Genomic DNA, 27,217 nt, shown 5'->3' on the forward strand with positions numbered 1-27,217 from the left:
AGACCATCCTCTGCGATCCCTTAGTGAGTCACTTCTATCATCATATTGTCCTTCCATAGCCATCGACTTACCTGTCCCACTCATCGAACTAGAAGCATTTTGAAGTCAGACCCCGTGTCTTATTCTTTGATTTCCTCCTGGGGAACATAACAGTTATTTTCCTAATAAAACACTTAAAAAAAAAAAAGGTGCCTCAACATAGATGGGAGTTCTCATTCTCAGGAAAGAGGATCAAAAATTTCTCCAGGTGCCAGACCCAGGGCGTAGCAAAGCCTTCCCAGGTGAGCCTCAGCGGGCTGGCAAAGGCTTTCTTCGGTTCAAGTTCGGATGCCGCGTCTGTAGGAACCATCTATCAACCATAACTTCCTCCTCCAGGATATTTGCAACCTGGGGCTGCTCCCTACAGAGTCTTTCTACCAAGATTTACAAATTCTTCCCCCTTATTCAGCTGTAAATCACAGACGGGCCTCCTCAACCCTCAACCGGAGCGTTTGCTTGGGGGGGGGGGGGGTTGCTGCTATCCTGGTTAGTGTCTTCCATCAGAGCAAGTTCATCCCACTGGATCCCAGATCTTCTGTACATATGTCTGTGTGTCTGTCCTACCTTCATTTTCTCATCATTCCAGTAACATTATCCCAGCACTCAGGAGCCAAGGAGGGAAGGTCTGGAGTTCAAGACTAGACTGGACTTCATAACAAGACCACACCTCAAAAGCAGAACAAAACCTCACTGTGCAATGACATAGCGATGGATTTGGTTTCTTTTTAAACATCTGTTTCGTATCAACAAAATTGTGAAATGTTTATTTTGTAGGTTTTACTGTTCTGTGAATTGAAAGTAGGACCTTGTACATGCTGAGAAAGTGCTCTACCACCGAGATATATACTTCTTAATGTCCTATGTGATGGAGAGATTATTCGGTAGTTAAGTGCACTTGCTATTCTTACAGAGGACCCAGGTCTGGCTTCCAGCACCTAGAAGGTGGCTCATAACCACTGTAATTCCAGTTCCAGGGGGAATCAATACTTTTCTGTCTTTCCAGGGTACTGGGCATGTTCACACATGGCATATATATATATATATATATATATACATATATATATATATATATATTACACACACATTCAGGCAAACATTCATATACATAAAACTGAATCTTTTTTTTGCCCGGAACTCAGTCTGTAAAGCAAGCTGTCCTCAAACTCACAGAGATCCACCTGTCATTATTTCTATCAGTGACCTTGTTCACTGCTGTAACTGAGACGCCCAACAAGTGCACTGTAGCAGAACACTAAAGTAGACATTTCTCTGTCATTTGAAACATGGCCCCTTGAATTTCCGGCTATGCAACCGAGGGTGAGTTTGGGGGTACGGGCAGGTGTGGAGACCCCCTGCAACCTGAAATTTCTAACAATGGAGAACTGCTCCGTTTCCCTCATTCCCCAACCATATCATCTACACGGATGGATATGCATACATGGAATCTTGTCGCAGCAGGAAACATATTCAGGTGCAGTAGTTAATCCACTCCGGAGTCTAGTTTTCCTTGGCAACTCTTTGGTACCAAGCAGTGGCAACATTACAAGAGCCGGAAAGTAGGTCACCCTCTACCTACCCCGAGCTGGCGTCACACAATGGACCATTGTTCACAAGCTTTCTCTGTTGACGTACACCTCCTGCAGCGACTGGTTAAAGCTGGGCTAGAATAATTATCTCCTACCGCAGTATGAAAACTTTCACACCAGCCAAAGGAGAGACATTGCTGGAAGTTAGACCCAGTTGCACCAGTGTTTTAGTGAGGTTTCATTTGTCTGGGGTTATATGCCAGCAGGGGGAAGGGGAGCAGTGGGCGAGAGCTTCTGTAACCCGCTATGGTCATTTGCCATTCATTCGGCAGCAAGGACATTTTGGTTCAACACACTTAACAACTCTAACGTGCAAAGTCCTATGCTAATTGTTGAGGGACGCCATTTTAACAACGGCAAAGGACATCATTGCCTTCATCATTATTACCCACACCCATAAGTGATTACCCACAAATCACTGCTGGGCTTGCACGCCTGTGATCATTGCACCTGGGAGGTAGAGGAGAAAGATCAGGACTTGAAAGTTCATCCTCAGTTACATATGGAGTCGGAAGCCAGACTGGGGAGAACCTGTCTCAAAGAAGCAAAACAAACAAACAACACACTACCACAACAACAAACCAGTAAATTCCCCCAAAGCCAAATGCTTTCCCTTAGGGTTGCCTGACAGAGTTAGCTGGGGAGCTGCCAGCTGTGACAGAGCCCCACCACCACCACCGCCGCCGCCTCTGTTCTCCAATTATGGAAATAGGATTCTTCTAATTTTGCCCAAATTGGAAGCACTCTGAACTTTAACCAAGAAGGTGTTCTTGAACCAGCTGTGGTGGTGGTACCCCTTGTAACACCTGCACTTGGGAAACAGAGGTAAGAGGATCAGGAGTTCAAGGTCATGCTTGCCAACACAAAGAATTCCAAGCCAGCCAGACCTTCAAGACACCATTTGAATACAAACGGCGACTGCCGCTTACATTGGTTGCTTGAGAAGCGAGGGACAAAAAGATTGCGACCCTGGCGTGGGGCGGAGTACACCTGGGTGTATGACCCAATTAGCACCCGTGAGTTTGTTTTTCAGGGCCTGGTAGCACAGCTGCAGACCCTTAGTGACCCGGAGGGTCCGTACTTCTCCCTTTAGAGGCTCGCCCTGTGCTGGGTGCGGTGGCTACGCCGGGAGCTGGGGACCTGGAGCCTGGGCTCTCGCGCGTCCTGACTGGGGCGGTCAGGCTGGATGTTCCTGGGAAGCAGCTCCGGGTTGCAGGGCAGGGACGCGCCCTTCCCCCGTGCAAACTTTCAGTCGCTGCGACGGAAGCAGGAACTTGATCACGACAAAATCTGCGGGGCCCGTGCGGGAGCTGCGGAGCATCCTCTGCGATCCTTTCCAGACCCTTGCGCGCCTCGCCGGTCCTTTGAAAAGGCGACCTAGCCGTCTTTAAGCGCCACGGGGACCACAAGGTAAAGGCGTCTCTTCCCTCCCTTGGCTGACCTCGGATAGAGTCGACTCCTGCCGAGGGCAACTCCGTTCCTTTCCCCGGTTCTGCTTAGGCAGCCACACCAAAGCGATCCCAGGGATCAGGCTAGGGCAAAAGGGGAATCTGGAGAGTGTGTCGCTGCAATACCCAAAGCAGATGGCCAGGAGAGCTTGAAAGCACCTGCTATAAATGGCACAAGCTCCAAGTTGTCTGCAGAGGGAGGCCAAAGCGCTCAGGAAGCAGCATGCGGTTTGTTCAAAGGGGAAAGTTCCCATGTTTTCCTTTTTCAACCTGATGTGTGATACTCTGTAAAGGGGTGTGCGTGTGTATGTGTGTGTGTGTGTGTGTGTGTGAGAGGGAGGGGGGACAATTATTGACTTCTTGATAGCATGCTGTAAATGATTCCCAACAACTGAAATAGCTCCATACAAGTTAAATTCAAGTGGCTGTAGAAGACTGGAGTTTCTCTCTTCCATCTGTGTCTGTCCCCCTTTTGAGCAGGATTAAACCCCAAATAATAACTGATTAGATAGCTTATGGACTGCTGAGTAGCTCAGGACTCTGGGTTCCTGCCCTAGGACTGTGCTGATACGTAATCCTTAATTGGGGACCAAAAAAGAAAAAGGAAAGAAAAAGAAAGCCAGAAGACCTAAGTAACCAGTTGCTGGATATATTTAATAAAACTTTTTTTAAAAATTTAATTAATTACATTTTCACTGTGTAGCCGTGACTGGTCTGGAACTCATTATGTGGAGCAGGTTGGCCTCAAACTCGCAAGATCTCTTCCTCTGCTTCCTGAGTTATAGCAAGCTTTCTTGCTGGACTGTCTTTGGACCGCCAGCCTGCAAATAATGGCCCAGAGACTTATTATTAATTATGAAAACTTGATCTTAGCTTAGGCTTTCTCCCAACTAGCTCTTATAACTTAATTAACCCATATATGTTTCTTAATCTACATTCTGCCACGTGGCTCAGTTACCTCTTCTTTGCACAGCAAATCCGACTTGCTTGAGTCCGCTGGTGAAATCATGCACCTAGATTCCTCCTCTCAACTTCTCTCTGCCTATTCTCTCCTGCCTAGCCTTTCCTGCCCAGCAATTGGCCATTTAGCTCTGTATTAAACCAATCCAAAGGCACTTAGGCAGAGACACATCTTTACAGTGTAAACAAACATTCTGCAACACCCAGTGCCGTAGTTAAAGGTACGAGCCACAATGCCAATATCTTTGTTTTTAAGATTAAAAAAAAATAATCACATCTATTTGTGAGTGTGCACATGAACATGTGTTTATACCCTGGTGCACAGTGTAGGTCAGAAGACAACCTGTGGAATTTAGTTCTCTCCTACCGTGAGAGTCCCAGGGATCGAGCTTGTGTCATTAGACTTGGCAGCAAGTGCCCTTACCCACTGAGCCATCTCTAGGGATGTTACTTCCTGCACCCCGAGAGCACAGCCCCTGCTCGGTCTCCTTGCACAGTTCAGGTTTCTGTGCAAGCACTCGAGGACAGACTATCTCAGACTCTCCGACTCCTCCCCTCCTTCCCCCCCTTTCCAGGCTCCATGGAGAGAATCCAGGAAGTCTGTGAACTTTGGGGAAATGCGTTACTTCCCTAGCCTCTCTCTGAAAAGCAGCTTTCCCATCCAGGAGAAGGGGGGCAAACGCCACAGCAGTGTTAGCAGTAGCTGTGGTGGACCCCTGGAGAGCACGGCAACTTTCCACGGGTGTTACTCCTTACAGACATCTCAGAAGATTACACTCAGCACTGGGGCAGTTATTTGATACACCACTCATTAATTTTACCGCTAATGGAGAAGCATGCACAGAATACGGTTGTTGTATTTGTTGTTTTAACAGGTGGTGGGACTAAAAATGTGCTCTGCCTCGTTAGGATAGTTTCTCTCTCTCTCTCTCTCTCTCTCTCTCTCTCTCTCTCTCTCTCTCTCTCTCTCTCTCGTGTGTGTGTGTTTGTTGAGGAAAAGTCTCACTGTATTCCAAACTGGCCTGGAGTTCACTACGTATCTCAGGCTCCCCTGAAGCCTGTCTCATCTTCCCAAGTGCTGAGATTTCAGGTGTGAATTATCATGCTGAGCTACACTGGATTTGAGGGCACAATCTGTATAAAGTACAAAGAGACTGGCATGGGGAAATGTTACATGTTTCCATTTTTCTGTACACAGAAGCTGGACATAATAACAAGGGAAACAGCACACTTGTGTTCTACTATCATAGACTGGCTTTGTATGCTAACTTTTGTTGGTGAACTGACTGAAGTTCATTATTCACATAGGGTTCACGTGAAGTGTTTTACAGTTCTATGGGTCTTAGTAGATATACAATGACGTGCCCATTACAGTTCATACAAAATCATTTCGCAGTTGTAAGAAGCCTCTGTCCTCCATCCTCTTTCCCTTTTAGTAAGCTCTGATTTATTTTTAGGGTTCTAAGTTCTTCTTTTTTACCAGGTATGGTGGGACATACCTTTAATTTCAGGACTTGAAAGACAGAGATGGGCAGATCTCTGTGAGTTTGAGATCAGTCTGGTCTGCATTTTGAGTTCTAAGACAGCCAGGGCTATGCAGAGAGACCCTGTCTCAAATATATGTATGTATTAGAGAAAGAAAGAATAAAATTATCTTTTTATGTGTATGGGTGTTTTGCCTGAATGTGTGTCTGTGCCCCTCCTGTGTACACTCCCTAAGGAAGCCAGAAGAGGGCACCAAAGCCCCTGGACCTTGAGTTACAGATAGTTGAAAACTACCCTGCATATGCTGGTACTAGAACCTGGGTCCTCTAGAAGAGAAGCCCGTGTACTTAACCTCAAAGCCATCTCTCCAGCCCCAGCTCTGGTATTTTTGGTTTTTCCAGACTATTAGGATATATTCTGAGTCAAAGTCAGAGTCAAGTCTTTTCACTTAGCAGTATACAACTGAAAATTTTTCCTATCTTTCTGTTGCTTGATAATCCATTCCCTTTTATTGCTGAATAACATTTACATATATGATTGTGTCTTATTTATCCATTTGCCTGTGGAATAACATCGTAATTGTTCCTAGCTCTGAGAAATTATGAGAAATGCTGCTATAAACATCCCTATGAAGATTTTTTTTTTGTTTAGAAGCAAACTTTTCAAAGCTTTTAATTGCAATTATATGTATATGTGTATGGGTGTGTGTACGTGTGTGCATACTGGTTTGTGCATGAGCCTATAGTGCCTGAAAAGATCAGAAGAGGGTATCAGATCCTCTTGGAGCTGGATTTTGGCACCTCCAGAAAGGCAGTATCTGTTCTTAGTAGCTAAGCCATCCCTCCAGCTCCTAGACACAGGTTTTAATGCATTTGGATAAATGCATGTAGGACAGTTGCGGAATTCTATGGTGAGATGACCTTTAAGTTTTGAAAGGCACCACCGCATTTCTTTCAGAGAGGCTCTACCATTCCGCATTTTTTCCAGCAAAGAATAGGAGTTCCTATGGCCCACATCCCAGTCAGCATTTAGTGCTGCCTGTTTCCTGGAGGTTTTCTTTTCCATATCTAATAGGTGTGTAGTGGTGTCTCAGTGTTGACTGAAATTACAGTTCCTTGATGATACAGTATTGAGCATTTTAGGATGCTTATTTGTCATCACGTGTGTGTGTGTGTGTGTGTGTGTGTGTGTGTGTGTGACATCTACTCAGATATTTTTTCCATTTTTGAGGGGTTTTTTTTTTTTGGTTTTGGTTTTGTGTCCTTTTTTTTTTTTTCTAGGATTTTGTTTTTGTTTTCCTTTGGACAGGGTCCCACTATGCAGTCCTGGCTGGCCTGGAGCTCAATGTATAAATTAGGCTGTCCTCACACTCCCAGATATCTGCTTGCCTCTGCCACCTGGGTGTTGAAGTTAAGGGTACCTACCGCCATGCCTGGCTCACTTTTTAGTTTTTCCCTTATTGTTAAGAGTCCTTGGCATATTTGGAAGTCAGGTCTTTAGCAGAAGGCTCTGTGGGTAAAGCAGCTGCCGGGCAAACGTGAGGACTGGAGTTTGGATCCCCAACCCTCACAAGTGCTAGGTGGGCTGGGCAGCCTTTGAAAGGCAGAGGCAGGATCCTGGAGCAGGCTGGCTAGGGAGACTAGCAGTGTCAGCAAGCTCTGAGTTTGATTAAAAGCCTGTGCCTCAAATGAAGATGGACGAGTCATTGAGGAAGATCCTGAACCCCTCCAGGCACAGGTACTGTCTCCCCTCCTGCCCCTGCCCCCACAAAAGAAGAACAGCGGCTTTTGTAGAAGAGCACTTTTTGGTTTTAATTAAAATCACATCAGAACAGGAGACATGGCTCAGTGCTTCAGAGTACTCGCTGTTCTTACAGAGGGCCTGGGTTCAGTTCCAGCACCCTCATGGTGGTTCACAAACATCTATAACTCCGGTTTCAGAGAGTGTCTATGCTTTTCTCTGACATCGTGGGCACCAGGTATGCATGTGGTTCACATACATACATTAAGGCTAAATACTCATACACATAAAATAAAAAAAAAATGTAAAAAAAAAAACGGTTTTTTTTTTAGGAATTTTATTTTTGCTGTTGTATCTAAAACCACACACATTTAATTAATCAAAGAACATGAAGACTTTTCTCCTCTGCTATTGCCTGGAATCATATGGATTTGTGATTTACACTTTTGGCTGGGATCCATTTTGAGCTTATTGTTGTGAAAGGTTAAGGGTTTATTTCTCCATTTATTGTTGCAATAAGGCTGCTTGTTTGTTTCCCGACTGCTCAGCCCCGAAATAATTACACAGAAACCATATTATTTGCAATACTGTTTGGCCATTAGCCTAAGCATATTTCTGGCTAACTCATATCCTAAACTAAACTAACCCATCTCTATTAATCTGTGTATTGTCACATGGCTGTGGCTTACTGGCTAAAGTTCCATTGTCCATCTCTGGTGGGGCTACATGGCTTCTCTCTGACTCCACCTTTCTTTTTCCCAGCATTCAGTCTAGTTTCCCCCACCTAGCTCTTCCCCCCAATAGCTCTGCTATAGGCCCAAAGCAGTTCCTTTATTGACCAATGATATTCACAGCATACAGAGGGAAATCCCACATCACTTCCCCTTTTCTGTTTAAATAAAAAGGAAGGTTTTAACTATAACATAGTAAAATTACATATAACAAAATGTATATCAAGCAAGAATTACAGTTACAATATTTATATCTACTTTATCTTTTATCATAACCAAGGACAATAGGAAGTGCATTGTTAGCAACTTCCAAAACTCTATAATTGACAGAGACATCTTACTACCTGGACAGTCACCCAAAGTTCTTCTGTGTCATTGGGGTGTCCCTCTTCAGCCTACAGCCCCCATAGTATCTGGCAGACTTTTCCATGAAGCAGGAAATTTCAAAGACAGTTCTGCCTATATTGGCAGTTTGTCAGTCACTTTCTTCTGTATCCTGCAGAATGTCTGGCTGACTTTTTCATGAAGCGGGAACCCCAAAGGATTGTCTCACCTTTAGGCAAGTTCAGCAGTCATTTCTCTGAGGGTCCTGCATGTCCAGTTCATGAAGCAGTTCAGGCAAGAGCAGTTTCTTGACCAAATGGCCAACCAACTCCATGAGGAGCCTCTTTGGTGCCCATCTTCCTCTTGAAGTAACTTGGTGCTGCCAGGAACAGATGTGTCTCACTTTCATGAAAGTCCTAAATTCTTAAACATTTTAAATGCCATATTCTGTAGTCTTTGAAAGGTTTGAAGAATGCCTGTCACCTGAAATATATCCTGTACATCTAGAAAATCTAACATGACTATAAGCCATGATTATAATAATATATGATTATTATAGATGATTATCTATTAACCTATATTTCTTAATTATATATTACATTTCTAAATGAGTTGCACAAACACAATACCTTAATAAAGATCAGAAATACATATACACAGTAAAACAAAATTGACCTTAAATTTTTATCAATAAACCAAGATTTATACCAATGCAAATCTCTATAGCATATCCCCCTTTAAATGTAAACAAATATTTATAGACAATATTTGGGAATATGGACATAGCTTTGTCCAAACTTCCTCCTGCTGTTTATTGGGTGAAGTATTTTTGGGAATGTATTCACAGTGACCTTTGGGGGGGGTTGGTGAATCAAACTATATTAGTCTGGAAGCAATCCACAGGTTCTCATCTTCTGTGGAAACAAAAGAAGAACCTTGTTTCCAACGCAGCATATCCTTAGACCCAAATTCTGAAGTCAAGATACCTTTCTAATATACATGCTGGTTTAGCTTAGCAGCCCATATAATGAAATGTCTCTCTGTACTTAGCTCCTTCACACCAAAAAAATCAAAGAAAACACAATAATATACATAATCCAGACTCTCTGTGAATTTTCCATCTTTATGAAGCTTATTCTTTGTTTACTCCTTTTAATCTATGACTGTCTGTACTCTGTATCTTTAAACACTTTAACTTTTTTTTTTTAAAAAAAAACCATTTACTTCTTTTTGTAACTGTCTATAGTCTTTTTCTTCTCTCTCCCAAACCTACATACATTTATCCAACACTGTGACTCATTTAGAGGTCTTTTATGTCCGAATCTGTCCTATTGCGTATCTGAAATTCTTTTCAGTCTTGAGGAGCTTTTAAAATGGTAAGCAACTTGGTTACAGTGGCTCTGGATGTTGGCTCTGCCTCGCTCCACTTTCAAAATGGTGGAGGTACCATTACTGCCAGCTCTAGGACCACCAGGTAGGAGCCGTGCTCAGCACTTTAACTCTGAGAATGAGTATGCAGCACATAAACCTTTTTTATCTGAGTAATAGTTAGAAAGGACATGCAGAACATTGCATGACCTGGAAACATCTCTGTGTATGGCGGCAGGAATCCGCCACGCTCTCCTGCCAGTGCATTCTAGCAGTCCTGATCCTACCACCTGCCCAGGAGCGGGCAGCTGAGCTGCAGGCATGGTCTCAGCTACTTTCCCAAGTGGGCACACAAGCACCTGGGCCCACAAACCCCATTCAAGTGCTCCATAGCCTTTCTCTTATTGGAGCCAGACTGTTCTTCATTCTAACTGACCAGTTCCTAGAATTCAATCATGAGACTTTCTTCCTCTCATTTGGCATTTAGAGAAGCAACTTTCTCCCAGGCTGGTACAAGGACTCAAGAGGGGAATGTGTGTTTGAGTCTCTTAGCATAGTCAATGTCTGCTCCAGCAGATGTCTTTAAAGGCTAAGTGCTGTCACCAAGAAAAGCAGTGTGTTGAGCTCTCAGCCTTGCTTCAGCACTGGCAGTTTTGTGACCTTTTTCCTCCTGTTGGTAAGGGACCAGAAGATGAAGGCTTCTCAAACTCACAGGCAGACTTCCATTTAAACTTCTTCATAGGTACTTTCAGCTTTTATTTATTATTATTATTATTTGTTTTTTATTCTTTTTTGTTTTATAGTATTATTATTATTCAAAGATATGCTTTGTTTGTTATGTGTGTATGTTTGTGTCTGTCTGTCTGTCTCTGTGCCAGTGCCTATGCAGAGGTCAAAAGAGGGTGTTGGATCCTTAGAGTTGGAGTTACAGGCAGCTTGGGAGCCACTGAACACGGATACTAAGATCCAAACCCCTGTCCTCATAATAGGATTTGGCAAATGCTATTACCCACTGAGCCTTCTCACACTGTAGCCCAAGCTGCCCTATAACTCACACTACATAGAGCCCGAGTGGGTCTTGAACTCATGGTCATCCTTCTGCTTCAGCCCCTCTGCAAGGGTCATTGATATATTTCTATTTTTGTTGTTTTTCTACAGAAAGAGTAACCTGTACAATTTTCCTGAAGTAAACTGAGACCAGAAGAGTCATCCTCGACCTCTGAAGAGAGACCAAGATTAACAAGCATTCAGAATGCTCTTCCGGGAGAAACAGGGCTTGGCTTATACTTTGGTGGTCATTTGCTTCCTGACACCAAGGCTGTCTGCTGGTCAGAAGTGCCTCACCGAGAGTCTAGAGGATGTTGTCATTGACATCCAGTCTTCTCTTTTAAAAGGAATCAGAGGCAATGAGCCCATCCGTACAGTAACCCAGGAAGACTGCATCAGCGTCTGCTGTTCAACACAAAACATAGCGGGTAAGTAACTCAGCCTGCTGTAGCCTGTGTGTTTTGTGAGCTGTGGCCTGTGTGTTTTGTGAGCTGTGGCTGTGTGTTTTGTGAGCTGCGGCCTGTGTGTTTTGTGAGCTGTAGCCTGTGTGTTTGTGAACTGTGGCCTGTGTGTTTTTGTACAAGATAGTTGGAGGGTGTGGCTGGTTAGTTTGCACCAGAAATTCTCAGTGGAGCGGAAAGACAGATTCACTGGGGAATTGTCCCTAACTACATTCCACCATCCCTCCCCAGAGCTGTATTGTAGTTGCTGACAAGTGTGTCCATATAACCCTTAGACGGGTTCAGGGATGAAACTCAGGTCATCAGACTTACACAGCAACCTCTTCTCCAAATGAGCCATCTTGCTGGTCTGGAAGGGAGTCAATCTGATACATTTATGTGGAAGAAAACATAGGCTCATAGGTTTAAACCAAACATTTCAGGTTTCAAACTGGCAAGCTGAAAAGAGAAGTGTGTGTTTAGAGCTAGCAGTGATTCCGTTTTGCTCATGACCCTGTCTGCATTCTCTACATGAAACAATGTTAACTTTGTTGGGTATGCCACACCTTGCTAAGTGCTAGAGTCAGCTCATAAGATGGGAAGACCTCACCATCAAGGAGCATGAAATAGAGCTGGGTGAGATGCTAAAACCGGTGTCTGCCCTTCAACTTCTTTTTCTGTGATGCCGTGGCATAAGGATGTATATGGAGTCTTTGTCTCAGGTCCTTATTTTTTGATGGTACTGTAACTAAGGTCAAAACCCACAGCCTCATGAGCATGTACCCTAGGTAAGTGCTCTCCCACTCAGCTCTTTTCCTCAGTCCTCTTTCTACTTAAAACTTTGTTTTTATCTTATGCATATGTCTGTTTGCCTGAATGTGTGCATGTATGTGCACTATGTGTGTGCAGTTCCGGGAGAGGCCAGAAGAGGGTGTCAGACCCTCTGAAACTGTTACAGGTGAACTCCATTTGGGTGCTGGGCACCAAATCTGGATCCTCTGTAAAAAGAGCAAGCGATCTCAACCACAAGTCATCTCTCCAGCCCCCTCTCTTTGTTTTGTAAATTCTCAGGCTGCCCTTAAACCCATTCTGTAGTCCAGCCAGGCCTTGCACTTGTGAATCTTCTGCCTCAGCCTTCTGAGTAGCTGGGATGACATAAGGCACAGAGCTCCTAAACCTTTGAGCTGTACTGAGTGACAGGAGCAAGTCTCGTGATTGTAAGTGCCTTTTACACTTATAACTATAAGTTATAAGTCTCGTGATTGTAAGTGTCTTTTAACTATAACTCACTCATGCTAGCTGAGGCCACTTTAACAGACCCATAGACTGTTCTAGATGTCACTGGTCATTAGAAAGAGCAAACTCTGGTCAAAAGCTTGGGACATTCAGACCTGTGCCCTGGTCTCCAGGGAGGGGTACTCTGAACCAAAGGTCAGTGACTTAAAGTGATTATGCCTATACAATGGAGCTGTCATGGAGGTCCCTAAAGGATGGATTTTGGAGAGCATCCAGGTAGGTGGGTGAATATGTTTATGTGGTAGGAAGAGAGCACCCCTCAACTCCATGAAGGCTGAAGCTTCTGTATTCATGACCCTTCTAGATCTTTCCTTATGTACCCCTTCATCCAACTGTTCATTTGTATCCTTTATATTTTATATGGGGAAGGCTGTGGGTTTGACAGCCAGCACATATGCAAAAAAAAAAATTTGGCCTTAGTCTTACAACGTAATGTAAATATAACTATTCTTTTGAGTCCCATGGGTCAGACCAGCGCATTATCAGATGAGAGGGGCAGGGTTGTGGCAGCCTCTGAATTTGTAGTCAAGTCACAGGGTTAGGTAACCTGAGCCCTGACACTTGCCACTGACTTCCGAGAGGACAGCAGGCTTACAGGAAAGAACCCTTAAGCCTAAGGGGTCTGGTGCTAACCCCAGCTGGTTAGAGTAAAACTGGGTCGAACTGAATTGTGGGATATCCAGTGATTGGCAGAGGTTTGCAAGAGATGGTGTGGGAAGGAAGCAGCCCTTCGATGACCTCAGATTGAGAAGTGTGTTTTCTGGTGCTGTGGTTTATAGAAACCGTGGTGATTTAACTTCAGTTCCTACCTTTGAAAAACATATAAATGTTGATGTAGAAGCTTCAGTAGCTCGGGAGTTAAAGCACTGGTCTTACAAACACTGAGATAAGCCTTGATCTGACATAGGTGGGCATGGTGATGCATACCTGAAATCCCAGCCCTCAGAGAATCATGGCTTCCGTACCGCCCTGGATGTGCCTAGACGGATGCCTCTGGCACCGAGGGCTCTAACAGACTTTCCTCCCTCCGGTTGCTTACATCAGCTACTTTGTCACAGTAATGGGCTCTTGGATGAAGTCCTGAAAGACTCCAAATCACAGGCAGAATGTTGTGTACTTCATGCTGATGTTCATTTTCCTACAGATTGTGACTTTCATCAAATTATTTGGATAACTTACATTAGAACTGTAGTTTTTACTTTAACTGCTGGATAAACGAGCGGGAAAGGACACCACGGGAAAGCTCACACCATCAGCTAACTTGGGCTCACTGGAGACTGAACCAACAACTAGGGAGCCTGTGTATATGTTACAATTGTGTAGCTTGGTCCTCCTGGGGGACTCCTAACAGTCTGAACAGGGGCTGTCTCTGACTCTTTTACTGGTTTTGAGACCCTACTCCTCGTATTGAATCACCTTGCCCAGCCTTAGTAGATGGGGAGGTGCTTAGTCTTACTGCAACTTGATATGCTGGGTTTTATTGATGCAGGAGACCTGCCCTTTCCTGGATGGAGATGGAAGAGGAGGGGATTGGTGGGTGGGAACAGAGAGGGGATGGGGAAGAGGGACTGGGAGGGGAGTGGGAGGAGGCTACAGTCGTGTAAAATAAGTAGATAAATAAAAACAAATAAATAATAAATAAATAAACGTAAAACAACAACAACAAAATCTGCGAACTAAGATCCATGGTGGCAAATCTGTATGAACACTTTCACTGTAAAATAAGGTATGAAAGCCTCGGTTCTTGAAATCGATGACAAATGCCTGGTTTTCTGTTGTCAGGAAACACCCACACATCCAGCATTCAATCCTCACAGATAATATTTATATTTCACATAAATTGTTTTGTTGGTTTCGTTTCAAACAGTGTTTCACTGTATAAACTAGACTACCCTTGAGCTTGGGATGATCCTCCTGCCTCTGCCTCCTGAGTACTGGGATTACAGGATGTCCAGCTATGCCCATCTTTTGTTTGGGGCAGGGTATCATGTAGCTCAGGCTAGCCTCAAACTCATTGTGTAGCCATGAACTCCTGACCCTCCTGCCTTGGCTTCCAAAGTGCTAAGATTACAGCCCTGTGCCGCCTGCCCAGTTAGCATTCTCCCTCCCCTCCCTTTTATTCTTCCTTATCCAGGTTCCCAGTCTAGGGGACAATGCACCCCAGTCCAAGGCTGGTCTTCCTGGCTAAGTTACTCCTTCCTGAAAACAGGCTTAGCACACACCCAGGAGTACGCTTCCTTAACTGCTAGGTGCATCTCAAGCCTATCAAGTTGACTGTTCCTATCACTTCCAAATGGTCCAGGTTTTAATCCTAGCATCCACAAGATCCTACGGCAGGCATCACATTGTTGGAGAAGGAAAAGCAGGGCTGCGTCGGGTCGAGTGAGCGACGGAAGAAGAAGCAGTAGAAACCTGGCGAGGGCTAACTCTTTTTCCCTACCTACAGGGCTTGGTATTTTGAGATAGGATCTTTTGTAGACTGGCCTCAAACTCCTCAAACTCGCTCTGTAGCTGCAGGAGGATGGCCTTGAACTCCTGCTTCTGCAGCCTCTCCCTCCTGAGTGCTGACACTATAGGCCCGTACCACCACACCTAGCTAAACCATGGGGCTTTTTCAGATTTATTTTTATTTTATGTGCATGTGTGTTTTGCCTACATATATATGTTTGCTTATCATGTGTGCTTGGTATCTGAGAGGCCGGAAGAGGACCTCAGCTCCCCTAGAACTGGAGCTGCAGATGGCTGTGAGTGTCGTGTAGGCGCTGGGATGCAAACCATCACTCGAGCCCCTAAAAGCTGTTTTAACAAATGGAAGATTTGTCTCTAGAGAACGAAATGTGCTGCTAAAAGAAACTGGTGTGGGGAGATAAAGAGATGGCTCGGTGGTTCCGAGCACTGGCTGCTCTTCCGAACAGTCTAGGTTTGGATCCCAACATCCAGCTGGTTAGTGCTCACAACCATCTTTGACTCTGGTTCTAGAAGATCTGATGCTCGCTTCCGGCTCCTGCAAGCACTGCATGCCCACGGCACACAGACATATGTGCGGGCAAGACACACATACACAGAAAATAGATAATAGTAAATTTTTAAATGGAAAAAAGGTTTTTTCCACGATTAATGCGGGTTTATAAACCAAATTAATGTCTTTTGAAGTTGCTTTATATCACTAGCCTAAGAAGAAGGAAATGGTCTGAGGGGTCAGAAAATCGAACGGTGCGCTCTGGAGTGAGTAAAGTTCCTCCAGCTTGTCCTACGCTAGAACGTTCTATTTTGAAATCATTCTTCAAGTCTCTCATTGCAGGGGACAAAGCGTGTAACCTGATGATCTTCGACACCCGGAAGACAGCCGGGCAGCCCAACTGCTACCTGTTCTTCTGCCCCGATGAGGAAGCCTGTCCACTGAAGCCAGCAAAGGGACTTAGGAGCTACAGGCTCGTCAGAGGTAACGAAGGCGCTGTTTTCTTTCTTTCGTGACTGAATTATTTAAAGCTTCGGTTTCTGTGGAAGATTTCCTGAAAGAGCCTAAGAACCAAAAGAGTTCATAAATATTTGATGATTTGAAATTAATTAAACAAAAATACATTTTCCCATAATAGCATCTGGCAGTATTTTGTTTGTTTTATCTTCATGTTATTAAAAGTATACAGGCCTGTGATGAAACATTTTCTTTTAAAGAAAAAAAAAACCCAAAGTCTCCTATAGCCCAGGATAACCTATGAGAGAACTGTTGATTGTTAATATTCTATTTTTTCATTTTTTTAAAAAGATTTATAGAAGAGGGCACCAGATCTCATTACAGATGGTTGTGAGCCACCATGTGGCTGCTGGGAATTGAACTCAGGATCTCTGGAAAAACAGCCAGTGCTCTTAACCACAGAGCCATCTCTCCAGTCCCTTTACTTTTCATTTATTAAACAAATACCAAATGTTGTTTAGCATTTCCTATGCATCAGCACACTTTTTATTCTCTAGAGGTGAAGTGCTGAGCATGAAGCCCACAGTTCTTATTTCTGAAAGTGACTATTGGGCTAGAGATAACAGCCATAATGCATGCTTGAGAAGAATGTAAAGGAGTCACAGTGCCATGCAGAGTTGAGATTTCCCGACAGAACGGTCAGCAAGGGAACCCGTAAGTTAGGTGATCAGTGAGGAGGTAACCCCCAGATTGAGAGCTGAAAAGCTAGCGGCCAGTTATGAGAGGATAGGGAAGGCCTTCCAGGATGATAATAATCCTTAGGCAGAATGGATTTGGAATGAGGACCAATTGTTCATTCCGAATCCCTGGAGGCAGAGTAAGCTGTATAGAATGTGTGGAGGGGAGGGGCGGGGAGACAGATCACCTGCCTTTGTCACTCAGAGGAGGCAGGTTTCATTCTAGGTGTGTAAGGGGGAGCTGTGAAAAGTTTCTAAGTAGGCATGTTCCATGGTGTCTTTTTTAAAAGTTACTATTAGTGTGTGTGTGTGTGTGCGCGTGCGCGCGCGCACGTGCATGACATGGCATGCGTGGAGGTCAGAGAGAGGCCTTGTAGACTTAGTATTCTCTTTCCACCCATGTGTGCATTCTCCATATCTTCCTCAGGTCTCAGGTTGTCAGACTTATGCAGTAAGTTCCTCCTCCCTCTGAGATATCTTGTTTGCCCAAATAATTTGTTTTGCTTTTGCTTTTGTGTTTTTTAGTGATTTATTTATTTTTATTTTATGTGCATTAGTATTCTGCCTGCATGTATGTCTGTGTGAGGGTATCAGATCCCCTGGAGGTAGAGTTACCAGCAGTTGTAAGCTGCCTTGTGGGTGTTGGGAATTGAACCCAGGTCCTCTGGAAGAACCACCAGTGCTCTTAACCGCTGAGCCATCTCTCCACTATCTGCTTTTGGTTTTGTTTTTTGTTTTTTTGTAAGACAGGGCTTCCTTCCAATTTAGTGTTGGTTGGCCTGAAACTTGCTATGTAGACTAGCCTTGTTTTGAACTCACAGAGGTCTGTCTACCTCTGTCTCCAGAGTGCTGGGACTGTGGTGTCTTTAAGGAGTCTTCACAAAGATCACTGGCAACTCTTTGGGGAACTTCCTTGAGGCCACAGGATTGGGGGGATGGAAAGAGTCATTGATGGGAAGTAAGATGTAGGCAGAAGATGATCCAGAGAAATGGTAAAGGAGGTGGAGAGAGGTAAGGTTGGTAGGACTTGCTGGTGCTCAGGGATATGAACATAACAAGGCTAAGTCCTAGTTTTGAATTGAACATCAAGTTGGTTGGGGCCGCCATTTGTGAACTAGGATTTTTGAAGAGAGCAGTTTTAGAGTCTGGAGGTAGAGCAGAATGAAGGGTTTTCTCTTGCCTCTTAAGTTAGGGTGCTTTGAGGAATGAACTTCTTGGGGCACTTAGGTGTTAACTGCCGTGTTTTCTGAGTGGGGAGTTGCCTGAATTTTGTTCTAGAACCAGGGAAATCCAACATTTCCTTAAACTGTAGTAAAAAGCACAGTTTGTTTCAATGATCTGCGGTGGTAACATAAGTTACAATTGAAGATTAAGTCTTCCAATTTCCATAATACTTCTGTAGAATTATTGCTTTTATAATGTGTAAAAGAAGAAGTCCAAGATAAAGATGCTGGCCAATGGAGACAAGAGGAAAGGGAAATGAGCCTATGTAGGAACCTTTTAAGGGTGAGTACACCGAGGAGGAACTGGAATCAAGCTGTTCTGGTGGTAGCCACCAGGGGGCATCATGAGCACAGAGCAGGTGGAAGGACGGTTCCTGGCAGTGACACCAGATCCCGGACACATGCAGAGGACTGTTTATTCCTACAGGATGTACACAAGTTATGTTTTTAATTCTATTTATAAATACACCCGTGTTTATGTGCTGAGTTATTCCATTGATCATAAATTACCCTGTTTGAACTGAACTGAAGTGTAAATATCTGTTTGGTGGTTTGTTTCTGAAGAGACTTTTATTTCCTGTAACCAGCTGGCTAATATTTACAGACTGACACTTTGAACGATGGCAGCGGACTCTGCTCGGTCTACAAAAATGCTGCAGCTTAGCATCAACCTGCCTTTCATAGTTTAGCAGTATGTCTTTTCTACCAAGCACTATAAGAACGGGTGGATTCAGAAACCCAATAAATTGGAAATCTGTGTGCTTAGCTGGTTTCCAAGAAAGTTCCTCATTCTTTAACTCAGTGAAATCCCTTGAGAAACGAAACCCTAAGAGGAGGGGACGGCCCAGGGCTGTTTCCCAGCTCCTGCGACTTGTGTCCACAAAAGGAACCGCTGCCCAGTGCAAACAGCAGTGGGCGAGGTGAGAGGAACAGGTGTGGAGGATTCTGTGTGGTTCCAGGCTCCTTGCCAACACATGCATCTTATCAAGTGGGACTAGGGCTGGCTTTCGTTATAGCTGAGCGCACACACTTGAGAAAGCAAACAACTGCTTTGGCCTTTCTTGCCAATGGACATATCTGACTTCTAATGCCACACAGACTGCAGGTCAGTTAACTCAATAGTCTTGGTTTGTTTGCTTGTTTTTATCTCTCTCCCTTGCTCTCCTTTTACTTTAAAAGATTATTTAAAGTTTTTAATACAATGTTTATTTAGTCATTTATTTAGTGTGTGTGTGTGTGTGTGTGTGTGTGTGTGTGTGTAGCTGTGTTCACCATCTTGGTAGCATGGAGGTCAGAGTAACTTGTGAGACTTGGCTCTCTCCTGCCACGTAGGTGCAGGGGACTGGCTGAACTCAAGATTTTCAGGTTTGGCAGCCCAGTTGAGTCATCTAACTGACTTTTTTTTTTTCAACTTTCAAACAAAACATGCTGAGGTGTGTTTTGTTTGTTTTATGTGTGGACTTGAGGACTCACCTTGGGGCCTCATGCATGCTCTAAGCTTCACTCCCAGTCCCTGGGTCATCGTTTTATTAAATGCCTAACGATACAGATAGTGATGCTATGAATGTGATGATGTCATCTGTAGTAATATATATCAAAAAAGGATGAAACTTAGAGAGAGAGAGAGAGAGAGAGAGAGAGAGAGAGAGAGAGAGAGAGAAAGAGAGATGCTTGTGCTGTTGAAGAAAATGGGCAACTCATGCACCCAGATTAGTGGGGAGGGGGAGTTGGAGGTAAAGTGTTATGGGCATCACCACCACATCCAGCTCCAACTTCTATTTTAGAGTAGAGTACAGTAGCCTAGAACATGTGTTGGTCATGTTGGTCAACTTTTCTGTCTAGTGTCAAACAGTATTTAGATCTTGGAGGCCTATGTTTGAGGTACTCTGGCCATATGCAACCAGTCGTATCTATTGATACAATGGTATCAATGTATACCATTGACCTCATGGTGTACACGCTGCCGCAGGGATTATATAAATACATGGACATTCTGGACAGGTTGGAGAACACGAAAATCCAAATAGTGTGTGGTTTTCACATATCAAAAATTCTTTTGGTTATTTCCAGCCATTTAAAAATGTAAACTTCATTCCCAGTTTGCAAACCACAGAAGGGTAGGGGGCAGGCGGGATCAGCTATTCTTGTTAAACCCTACATGAATCAAATGGCGGCTTTAAAGACTCATGTAGTTTAGTGGGGTGATACATGCCTGTAATTCCAGCAGGGTGGAGGCAGGGGCATCAGGAGGTCAGGATGAGCCTTGACTATGTATCAGATTCAAGGAGAACCTGAGCTGCATGAGACGATCTCAAAAATAAATAAATAAAAAAAGAAGAGAGAGAGAGAGAGAGAGAAAGAGAGAGAGAGAGAGGGGGGAAGGAAGGAAGGAAGGAAAGGAAGAAAGAAAATAAAAAAGAAAGAAAAAAAAAGAGGCCAGTAAGATGGCTCAGTGGGTAAAGGTATTTGATGCCAGACATGATGACCTGAGTTTATTCCCCGGGACCCACATGATAGAAGAAGAGAACAGACTCAGTTGTCCTCTGACCTCCACAGGCATGCTGGAGCATGTGAGCCACTTCCCCCACCCCATAAATAAATATTTGAAATATAATTTTTAAAAATTAAATAAGTAGTAAAGAACCATGAGAAAGTGTGAGGGTTTGTGAGCACTCCCAGGCTGTCAGCCCTCTTCAGTTGTTTCTGGATCTGGTAGGGGAGATGGCAGGTCTACTCTGGAGACAGATATGGGGGGCCATGAAGGCCAAAGGGAGAAAGGAGACTGCGGCCTCCTGGGTTTCCTCTGCCCTGGCTCTCTTTAGCGTTTGAGACAAGGTCTCATGCACCCCCTGGTGGAGCTGACCGCTTTGAGGAGCATGCAGAGAACGGCCTTGGACATCTGATCCTCTTCCTTCACCTCCAGGGTGCTGGGATTACAGGTGTGCTTCCTTGTGCCCAGTTCGTGGGAAACTGGAGGTTGAGTCTTATCAACCAAGCTACCTTTCCAGGCCCGACTGCAGTTCTAATACTATCCGAACAGCCAAGAAGCAGAGTTAATACTGAGCGATTCGAATTATCCCTTGCTGCCCTTGATTGCCTTAACAAGCTTTTCCAGTTTGAACTGTGATAAAAAGCTGCATGGCTCAGAGCAAAACCCTGAGCGGTCTCTGGCAGTCAAATACCCACCTTAGGAGTTGGTACGAACAGCCCTACTCTGCCCATCCAGTAGGGGGCACTATGATTTCAAACATCATTACTCACAATCTAAGGCATTTGCTCTATAATCCCAAGTCTGAATCAAGTCTGCAGGATAGGCTCCCTCTTCTGATGACACCCCTGACTTTATTTGGAAAATGGTATCCTCGTTGCGCTATTTCTTTGGTTCAGTGTTCTCCAAAGAGTCTAGACCCTCCAAGTCTCCCCCTTTCAGGCAAACCCTCATCACTGTTAAAGGCCTGTCACTAGGATTCTGCCTCCCCGATGCCTCATTTTTCCAAGCTTCTATTACTCTTGTCCCATGTCCAGGCTGAAACGTCTGTCCCCATGATTAGCTGTCATGGGCAGTTGGCATGTCTGCAGGAATGCTTGTCTTCCATCGGCTTTTTCCCTGCCAGCCCCCACCCTGCTCAGGCCACCCTGGCTCCTCCCTCCCCTGCCTCTGCCCTCAGCCGTCTTTAGCTTCCCAAACCTCTACATGGTTCTTCTCTCAGCCTCATTGCTGCTCCTACTTATTCCTCGGTCAGCCTGATGCACCCCGCTTTTCTCTTCTCTTTGGTTCCACTAAGCTAGAAATAAGCCACGCCATGATGTCGAAAGACACTGTTGTGATATTTTATAATTGGTGCTTTCTATTTTATACATGCTTTGACGAGAAATATCCAGTACCTGGGGCTGGGGTGTAGCTCAGTGGTACAGTGCCTGCTTGATGGGTACAGGATGACCCTGTGTTCATTTCCAGCTTGCATGCACAAGTAGAGAGAGAGACAGAGAGAGAGAGAGAGAGAGAGAGAGAGATACAGAAAGAAGTTGTCAGTCAGTATTAATTTGCTTTCTAGTGCTGTGATAAAACATTGACCAAAAGCAGTTTGGGAGGAAAGGGCCGATTCAGCTCACCCATCCTCATCACTGTTAGCATTGAGGGAAGCCAAAGCAGGAGCTGATGCACAGATCATGGAGGAAGCTGCTTACTGGCTTGCTGTCCACGGTTGGCTCAGCCTGCTTCCACGCACGAGCTAGGACCACCAGCCCAGGGATGGCACAGTGGGCCAGACCTGCCCACATCAGTCATTAACCAAGACAATGCCTTGGCAGCCTAGCCTCCAGGCCAATCTGACAGAGACATTTTCCCCTTGAGGTTCCCTCTTCCCGCGTGACTCTGGTTTCTGTAAGTTGGCAAAACAATAACAACAAAAACAATGAACCAGCACAGGCATCAAGTATCAACCATTTGTGGGGACATGGTAAACATTTGTATTTTTAAAGATTTATTTATTTATTATATATACAGTGTTCTGCCTGTGTGTATGTCTGTATGTCTGCATGCCAGAAGAAGGTACCAGTTCTTGTTAAAGATGCCTGTGAACCGTCATGTGTGGTTGCTGAGAACTGAACTCAGGACCTCTGGAAGAGCAGCCAGGGCTCTTAGCCACTGAGCCATCACTGTAGCCCAAACATGTGTGTGTGTGTGTGTGTGTGTGTATGTGTGTGTGTGTGTATCTTACCATGGACATTTTAACTCTCCTTTTCATTTTCTTTATACCTTCAGATTTTCCATTGACCAGGGTTACTTCCCCACTCCAAAAGTTAACACAAGAAGAATCTCCCTTACTTGACCATACCTCACCAGCAGTCTCTCCCCGGGCCCATCCTCCCACGGGTTACCCGGAGCCCACTGGCCTGTTTTGGAGAGACGTATCTTCTCAGGAGTCCACCTCCTCCGCTCACTCACAGAACCTCATCAAGATCGACGAAACGAGTACCCATCTCCCTGTTTATAAAGAAAGAAGCCATTCTCCGAGTTTACAGCTTTCCTCGAAACGAAACATGGCTCACCTGCTCCCTACAAATGCAACCCTGACTGTTGCTTCTATCCATAACGTCTCTGCCACTCTGGAGCCTGCGCTTCTCGTGGCCAGCGCGTCAGTGACACCCGTGACTTTACAGCAGACAGAGGCCACCACAGCTCTACCTCTAACCACCGTGACTGGGAAGCCCCCTGCAGCCCCCATGTCAACAAGTGTTACACAAGCGGTCACGCACCAGGCAACCCTGAGTGCCGTCTTTCAGGTCCGTACAGACTCAAAAGGCATCGTAGAAACAGCGCCCTTTCGAGGAGGCTCCGTGCTAACCCCAGATATGGGGCATGGGAAAAGCTCTGCGGTCCTTCCTCGGTCAACCTCAGGGTCCCCCGTTCCAAGCGAGACTGCTTCCAGGGAGAATGGGAAGGTCAGTGTAGGCAGTTCACCACTGAGCAAGGTTTCAAAGAGTCAGCATGGCCTTTCCTTTGAGAAGTGGCTTCTCATTGGGACGCTCCTCTTTGGTGTTCTGTTCCTGGTAATAGGCCTCGTCCTCTTGGGTAGGATGCTGGCCGAATCCCTCCGTAGGAAAAGGTATTCAAGACTTGACTACTTGATCAATGGGATCTATGTTGACATTTAAAGATAAATTGGGCATCTCTTAGTTCATGTAACAACTCGTTGCCAAATGCACCTGTGTTGCTTCTGCCCAGCTCATCTCAGTAGGAGCTATATCTAGAAGGATGTCTCTGCTGCTTTTCCTCTTTCACTTTTCCTGTTTGAGACAGGCTCAGGTAGCTCAGACTGGTCTTGAACTCCTGCTCTTCCTGCCTCTGCCCCCTCCCCCAGTTCAGGGGTTGCAGGTTTTCACTACTGTGTCTGGATTTTTAATTAAAAAAATTTTAAATTCTTTTGCAGCACTGGAGGTCAGATTCAGGGCCTTCTGCATGCTAGGCCCTTCTTGTCTCCTCCTGAGCTACATCCCAGTCCAAGCACTTTCTATTTGCTTGTTTGCCTTTTTGGTTTTTGTTTTTCAGAAGAAGAGAAAGGATTTAAAAAAAAAAAAAAAGATAAGTTATCTGAGTGGCCGAGTGTCTGTAAAATAGTAGCTGAAAATAATTCCTAGCTGAAATAGTAAGTGTACTTGAGTACAAGCTAGAGACCGGTATCTGAGCATAAGTCTAGGCCATCTCTGAGTTGCAATTCATTGCTATTTCTCATCCCAGATAATAGCGACTGTTTGATACTTGTTTTAATGGATTCTCTTTTCTTTTTTTATATGAATTCCAATAAAACTCATTCCAGATGTATTTCCCTCCAATTAAATATTTGAATAAATCTCTTGTTACTCAGTATTGTTCTAAGCGGCATGGCCAGCTGGATGGCTTTCAGCTCCTTTCCACCAGCAAAACGATGGAATGATGAAAATATGTGTTCCATGTTAAAAAAAATGACGGCCTCTCTGTTCTCGTCAATGACCAAAGGGGTTCCTTTGGGAGAATTTTAGCAGACTATTAATCCACCATGGAGACAATGATGTTGTTTTTGTTATTTATTTGTTTAAGACAATGTTTCGTGGAGCCTAGTCTAGCCTCAAACTCTCTACGGAGCCAGGGATGATCTTGAATTCCTGATCCTCCTGCCTCCACGTTCCAAGTTCTGGGATTACAAGAATGTACCCCACGCTTAGCTAGTAAATTCTAATGCATAGCCAAGCCAGCCCATTTGGGATTCAGCCTTACTTCTAAAGTGTTAACGTTTTCTAAGATTGTACCAAGTTTAAAAATTACTGATATTATTTATGACTATCTAAACTGGAGCAGCAGTCAATTACAGGTTTACTGGGGATAATATTAAAAGCACTATATAGCATTTTGATTAATATGCTATACTTTTTGTTGGTTAAGTTCTGAAATTTCTGGGAAATGCTTATAAGGAGGAGGGTTTTCCAGACAAATGGGCGTAGGGTAACTAAGTGTAGAAGGCCATCTGGGTCAGCTGGATGCTTCACATCTGAGCTGCAGTATGCTTATTGACAAAAGAATGGTTGACCCATTTGGATAAAGACTGGTTTGGACACATTTGTGTGTGCACATGTACATGTATGTGAGATTCAGAGGCCAGAGCTGGGCAGTCATCGAGTTTGATCCTGTTCCTGTGGTAAATACCACGAGCAAAGCAACTTAGCAAAGAGTTTATCTGGCTTACACTTCTGAATGGACATCATCAGTGAGGGAAAACAGACAGCAGCAAAGCCATGGAGGAACCCTTCTTACTGGCCTGCTCCCTTTCTTATACAGCCCAGCCCTCTGTCTAGGGGTGAACTGCCCACAGTGGCCTGGGCCCTCCTACATCAATTAGACATGTTGAGAGACCAAAATGATGGAGGATGTTCAGCTGAGCTTTGGTCTTTCCTGGTATGTCAAGTTGACAACCAAGATGGACTAATACAGGCTATTTTCCTCCAGCATTCTCCACTTTATTATTTTTAAAATCAAGGTCTCACTGAATATGGAGTTTACCATCTGGTGAGACTGACTGGGAGATGAGCTCCGGAAATCCTCCTGTCTCAGCTCCCCAGTGCTAGGACTACAGACACGCACCATCGCACCCTGCTTTTTAAGTGGCTGCTGGGACCTGAACTTAGGTCCTCAGACTTGCACAGCACCACTTTCCTGACTGAGCTATATTTCCCAGTCCCTAAACATGGTTTTTAAAGATAAAAATGGACTTCAGGAGGCTGGAGAGATGACTCAACAGTTAAGAGGCCTGGGGTTCAGTTGCCAGTACTTGCGTGGCAGCTCACAACCATTTGGAACTCCAGGTCCAGGTGATGGAACACCCATCCCCTCTGATCTCTGCAGGTACCTACATGCACACACAAAATACACAAAACACACACACACACACACACTGAGGCATGCATGCAGACACTAAACTTTGGACTTCATACGCAAACTTTATAGCAACCACTAGAGGGCAGTAGCTGGTTTACAAGAGTAGCCACAAAGTCTAAAGGATAAAATGACCCGGGCTTTCTTACCCCCTCTCCCACCACCTTCTTCCCCTCCATCCTCCTAATAACTCCCCCCCCCCACACACCATGGTCTAGGCAAAACTCATTTAAGAGAAAAGCTGGCCCACTGAAAGTCCTGTTTTTCATGTATTTTCCAACTTAACAGCTTGACGCAAATCTCCAAGGAGTTTACATAAGCTCTAAGTAGGTTGAATAAATAAAGCCTGGAGATAATTTAACAAGCATGCTTTTTTGAATATCCACTTGTAGAGCAGAATCAGATTAGTAGCCAGGTGCCTTGGGGTTTGAAAATGTCTCTTCTCTTTGTTAATGGATTTTGAGAGTACAGAGAAAGACTTTCTCTGTGTTTATGGAAGTCTCCTCCTGTCTCCTGCTCCACCTAGATGCATCCTTTCCTGGGATGGAAAGGCTTGCTTCTCTCTCTCTCTCTCTCTCTCTCTCTCTCTCTCTCTCTTTATAGATATTCATTTATCATGTATACAATATTTTGTCTGTGTGTATGCCTGCCAGCCAGAAGAGGGCACCAGACCTCATTACAGATGGTTGTGAGCCACCATGTGGTTGCTGGGAATTGAACTCAGGACCTTTGGAAGAGCAAGCAATGCTCTTAGCCACTGAGCCATCTCTCCAGGCCCTCTTTCTTTCTTTCTTTCTTTCTTTCTTTCTTTCTTTCTTTCTTTCTTTCTTTCTTTTTTTAGACAAGGTCTCACTTTGTAGCCCAGCCTGGCCTCAGATTCTCAGTCGTCCTGCCTTCCATTTAGAAGTACAGCCATGCACTACCACAACTGGCTTAAATGTCTCCATTCCCTTCTCCTCCCTCTCTTTCTTCTTTCTTTTCTTTTTCTTTGAAATAGGGTCTCGTAGAGCCCAGTCTGGCTTCAAACTAGCTATGTAGCCAAGGATATCCTTTCCCGGGGTCCACCCTCCGTTGGGGTTCAGGTCCTGAGACAGAGAAAGTGCGTCAGTGCAAGGAAAACACTAAGAGGATTGCACTCAAGTGGCCCCAATAGCTTGAACCATCTTTATTGAGTTTTTCTTACCAGGGTTACATGAACAGCTTCATTACTGTCTCCTACTTTTGAACTATATCATATTTTAAGGAATACATTGTAATCATTATGAAAGCCCTCATTGTTCCCCTTTATACTTCCCCAAACAACCCCCCTATGCACACACACAACCTTATTCTGACACAGAGCTCAGCAGTTTTGCAGGCTTAACTAACTGTCGAGCCAGACACATCCTGCTCTGGGAGCACTTAATGTCAGCTGGCAGCTCCTTGCGGTCACAAAGTTAAAAGTAATAGACACGGGCACAATGCTTTAA

The 27,217-nt window shown here is 44.6% G+C and overlaps 1 protein-coding gene and 1 long non-coding RNA gene across 2 annotated transcripts; one reads left to right on the top strand and one right to left on the bottom strand.

Moving 5' to 3' along the window:
- Positions 1-2,676: 2,676 nt before the first annotated feature.
- Mansc1 (MANSC domain containing 1) lies at positions 2,677-24,192 on the top strand. Its single transcript, XM_048432417.3, has 4 exons — positions 2,677-3,035; positions 10,840-11,156; positions 15,766-15,906; positions 22,605-24,192. The coding sequence occupies exons 2-4, from the start codon at positions 10,934-10,936 to the stop codon at positions 23,495-23,497; spliced, it is 1,257 nt and encodes a 418-aa protein (XP_048288374.2). The 5' UTR covers positions 2,677-3,035; positions 10,840-10,933; the 3' UTR covers positions 23,498-24,192.
- Positions 3,707-4,110, bottom strand: LOC146895330 (uncharacterized). The gene is made up of 2 exons (XR_015001048.2): positions 4,032-4,110; positions 3,707-3,894 (listed from the first exon to the last, which is right to left on the bottom strand). It is a non-coding gene; the product is annotated as an uncharacterized LOC146895330 (long non-coding RNA).
- Positions 24,193-27,217: the final 3,025 nt, after the last annotated feature.

Source organism: Myodes glareolus, chromosome 3 (genome assembly GCF_982192425.1).
Source record: "Myodes glareolus chromosome 3, mMyoGla1.1, whole genome shotgun sequence".
NCBI classification, from domain to species: domain Eukaryota; kingdom Metazoa; phylum Chordata; class Mammalia; order Rodentia; family Cricetidae; genus Myodes; species Myodes glareolus.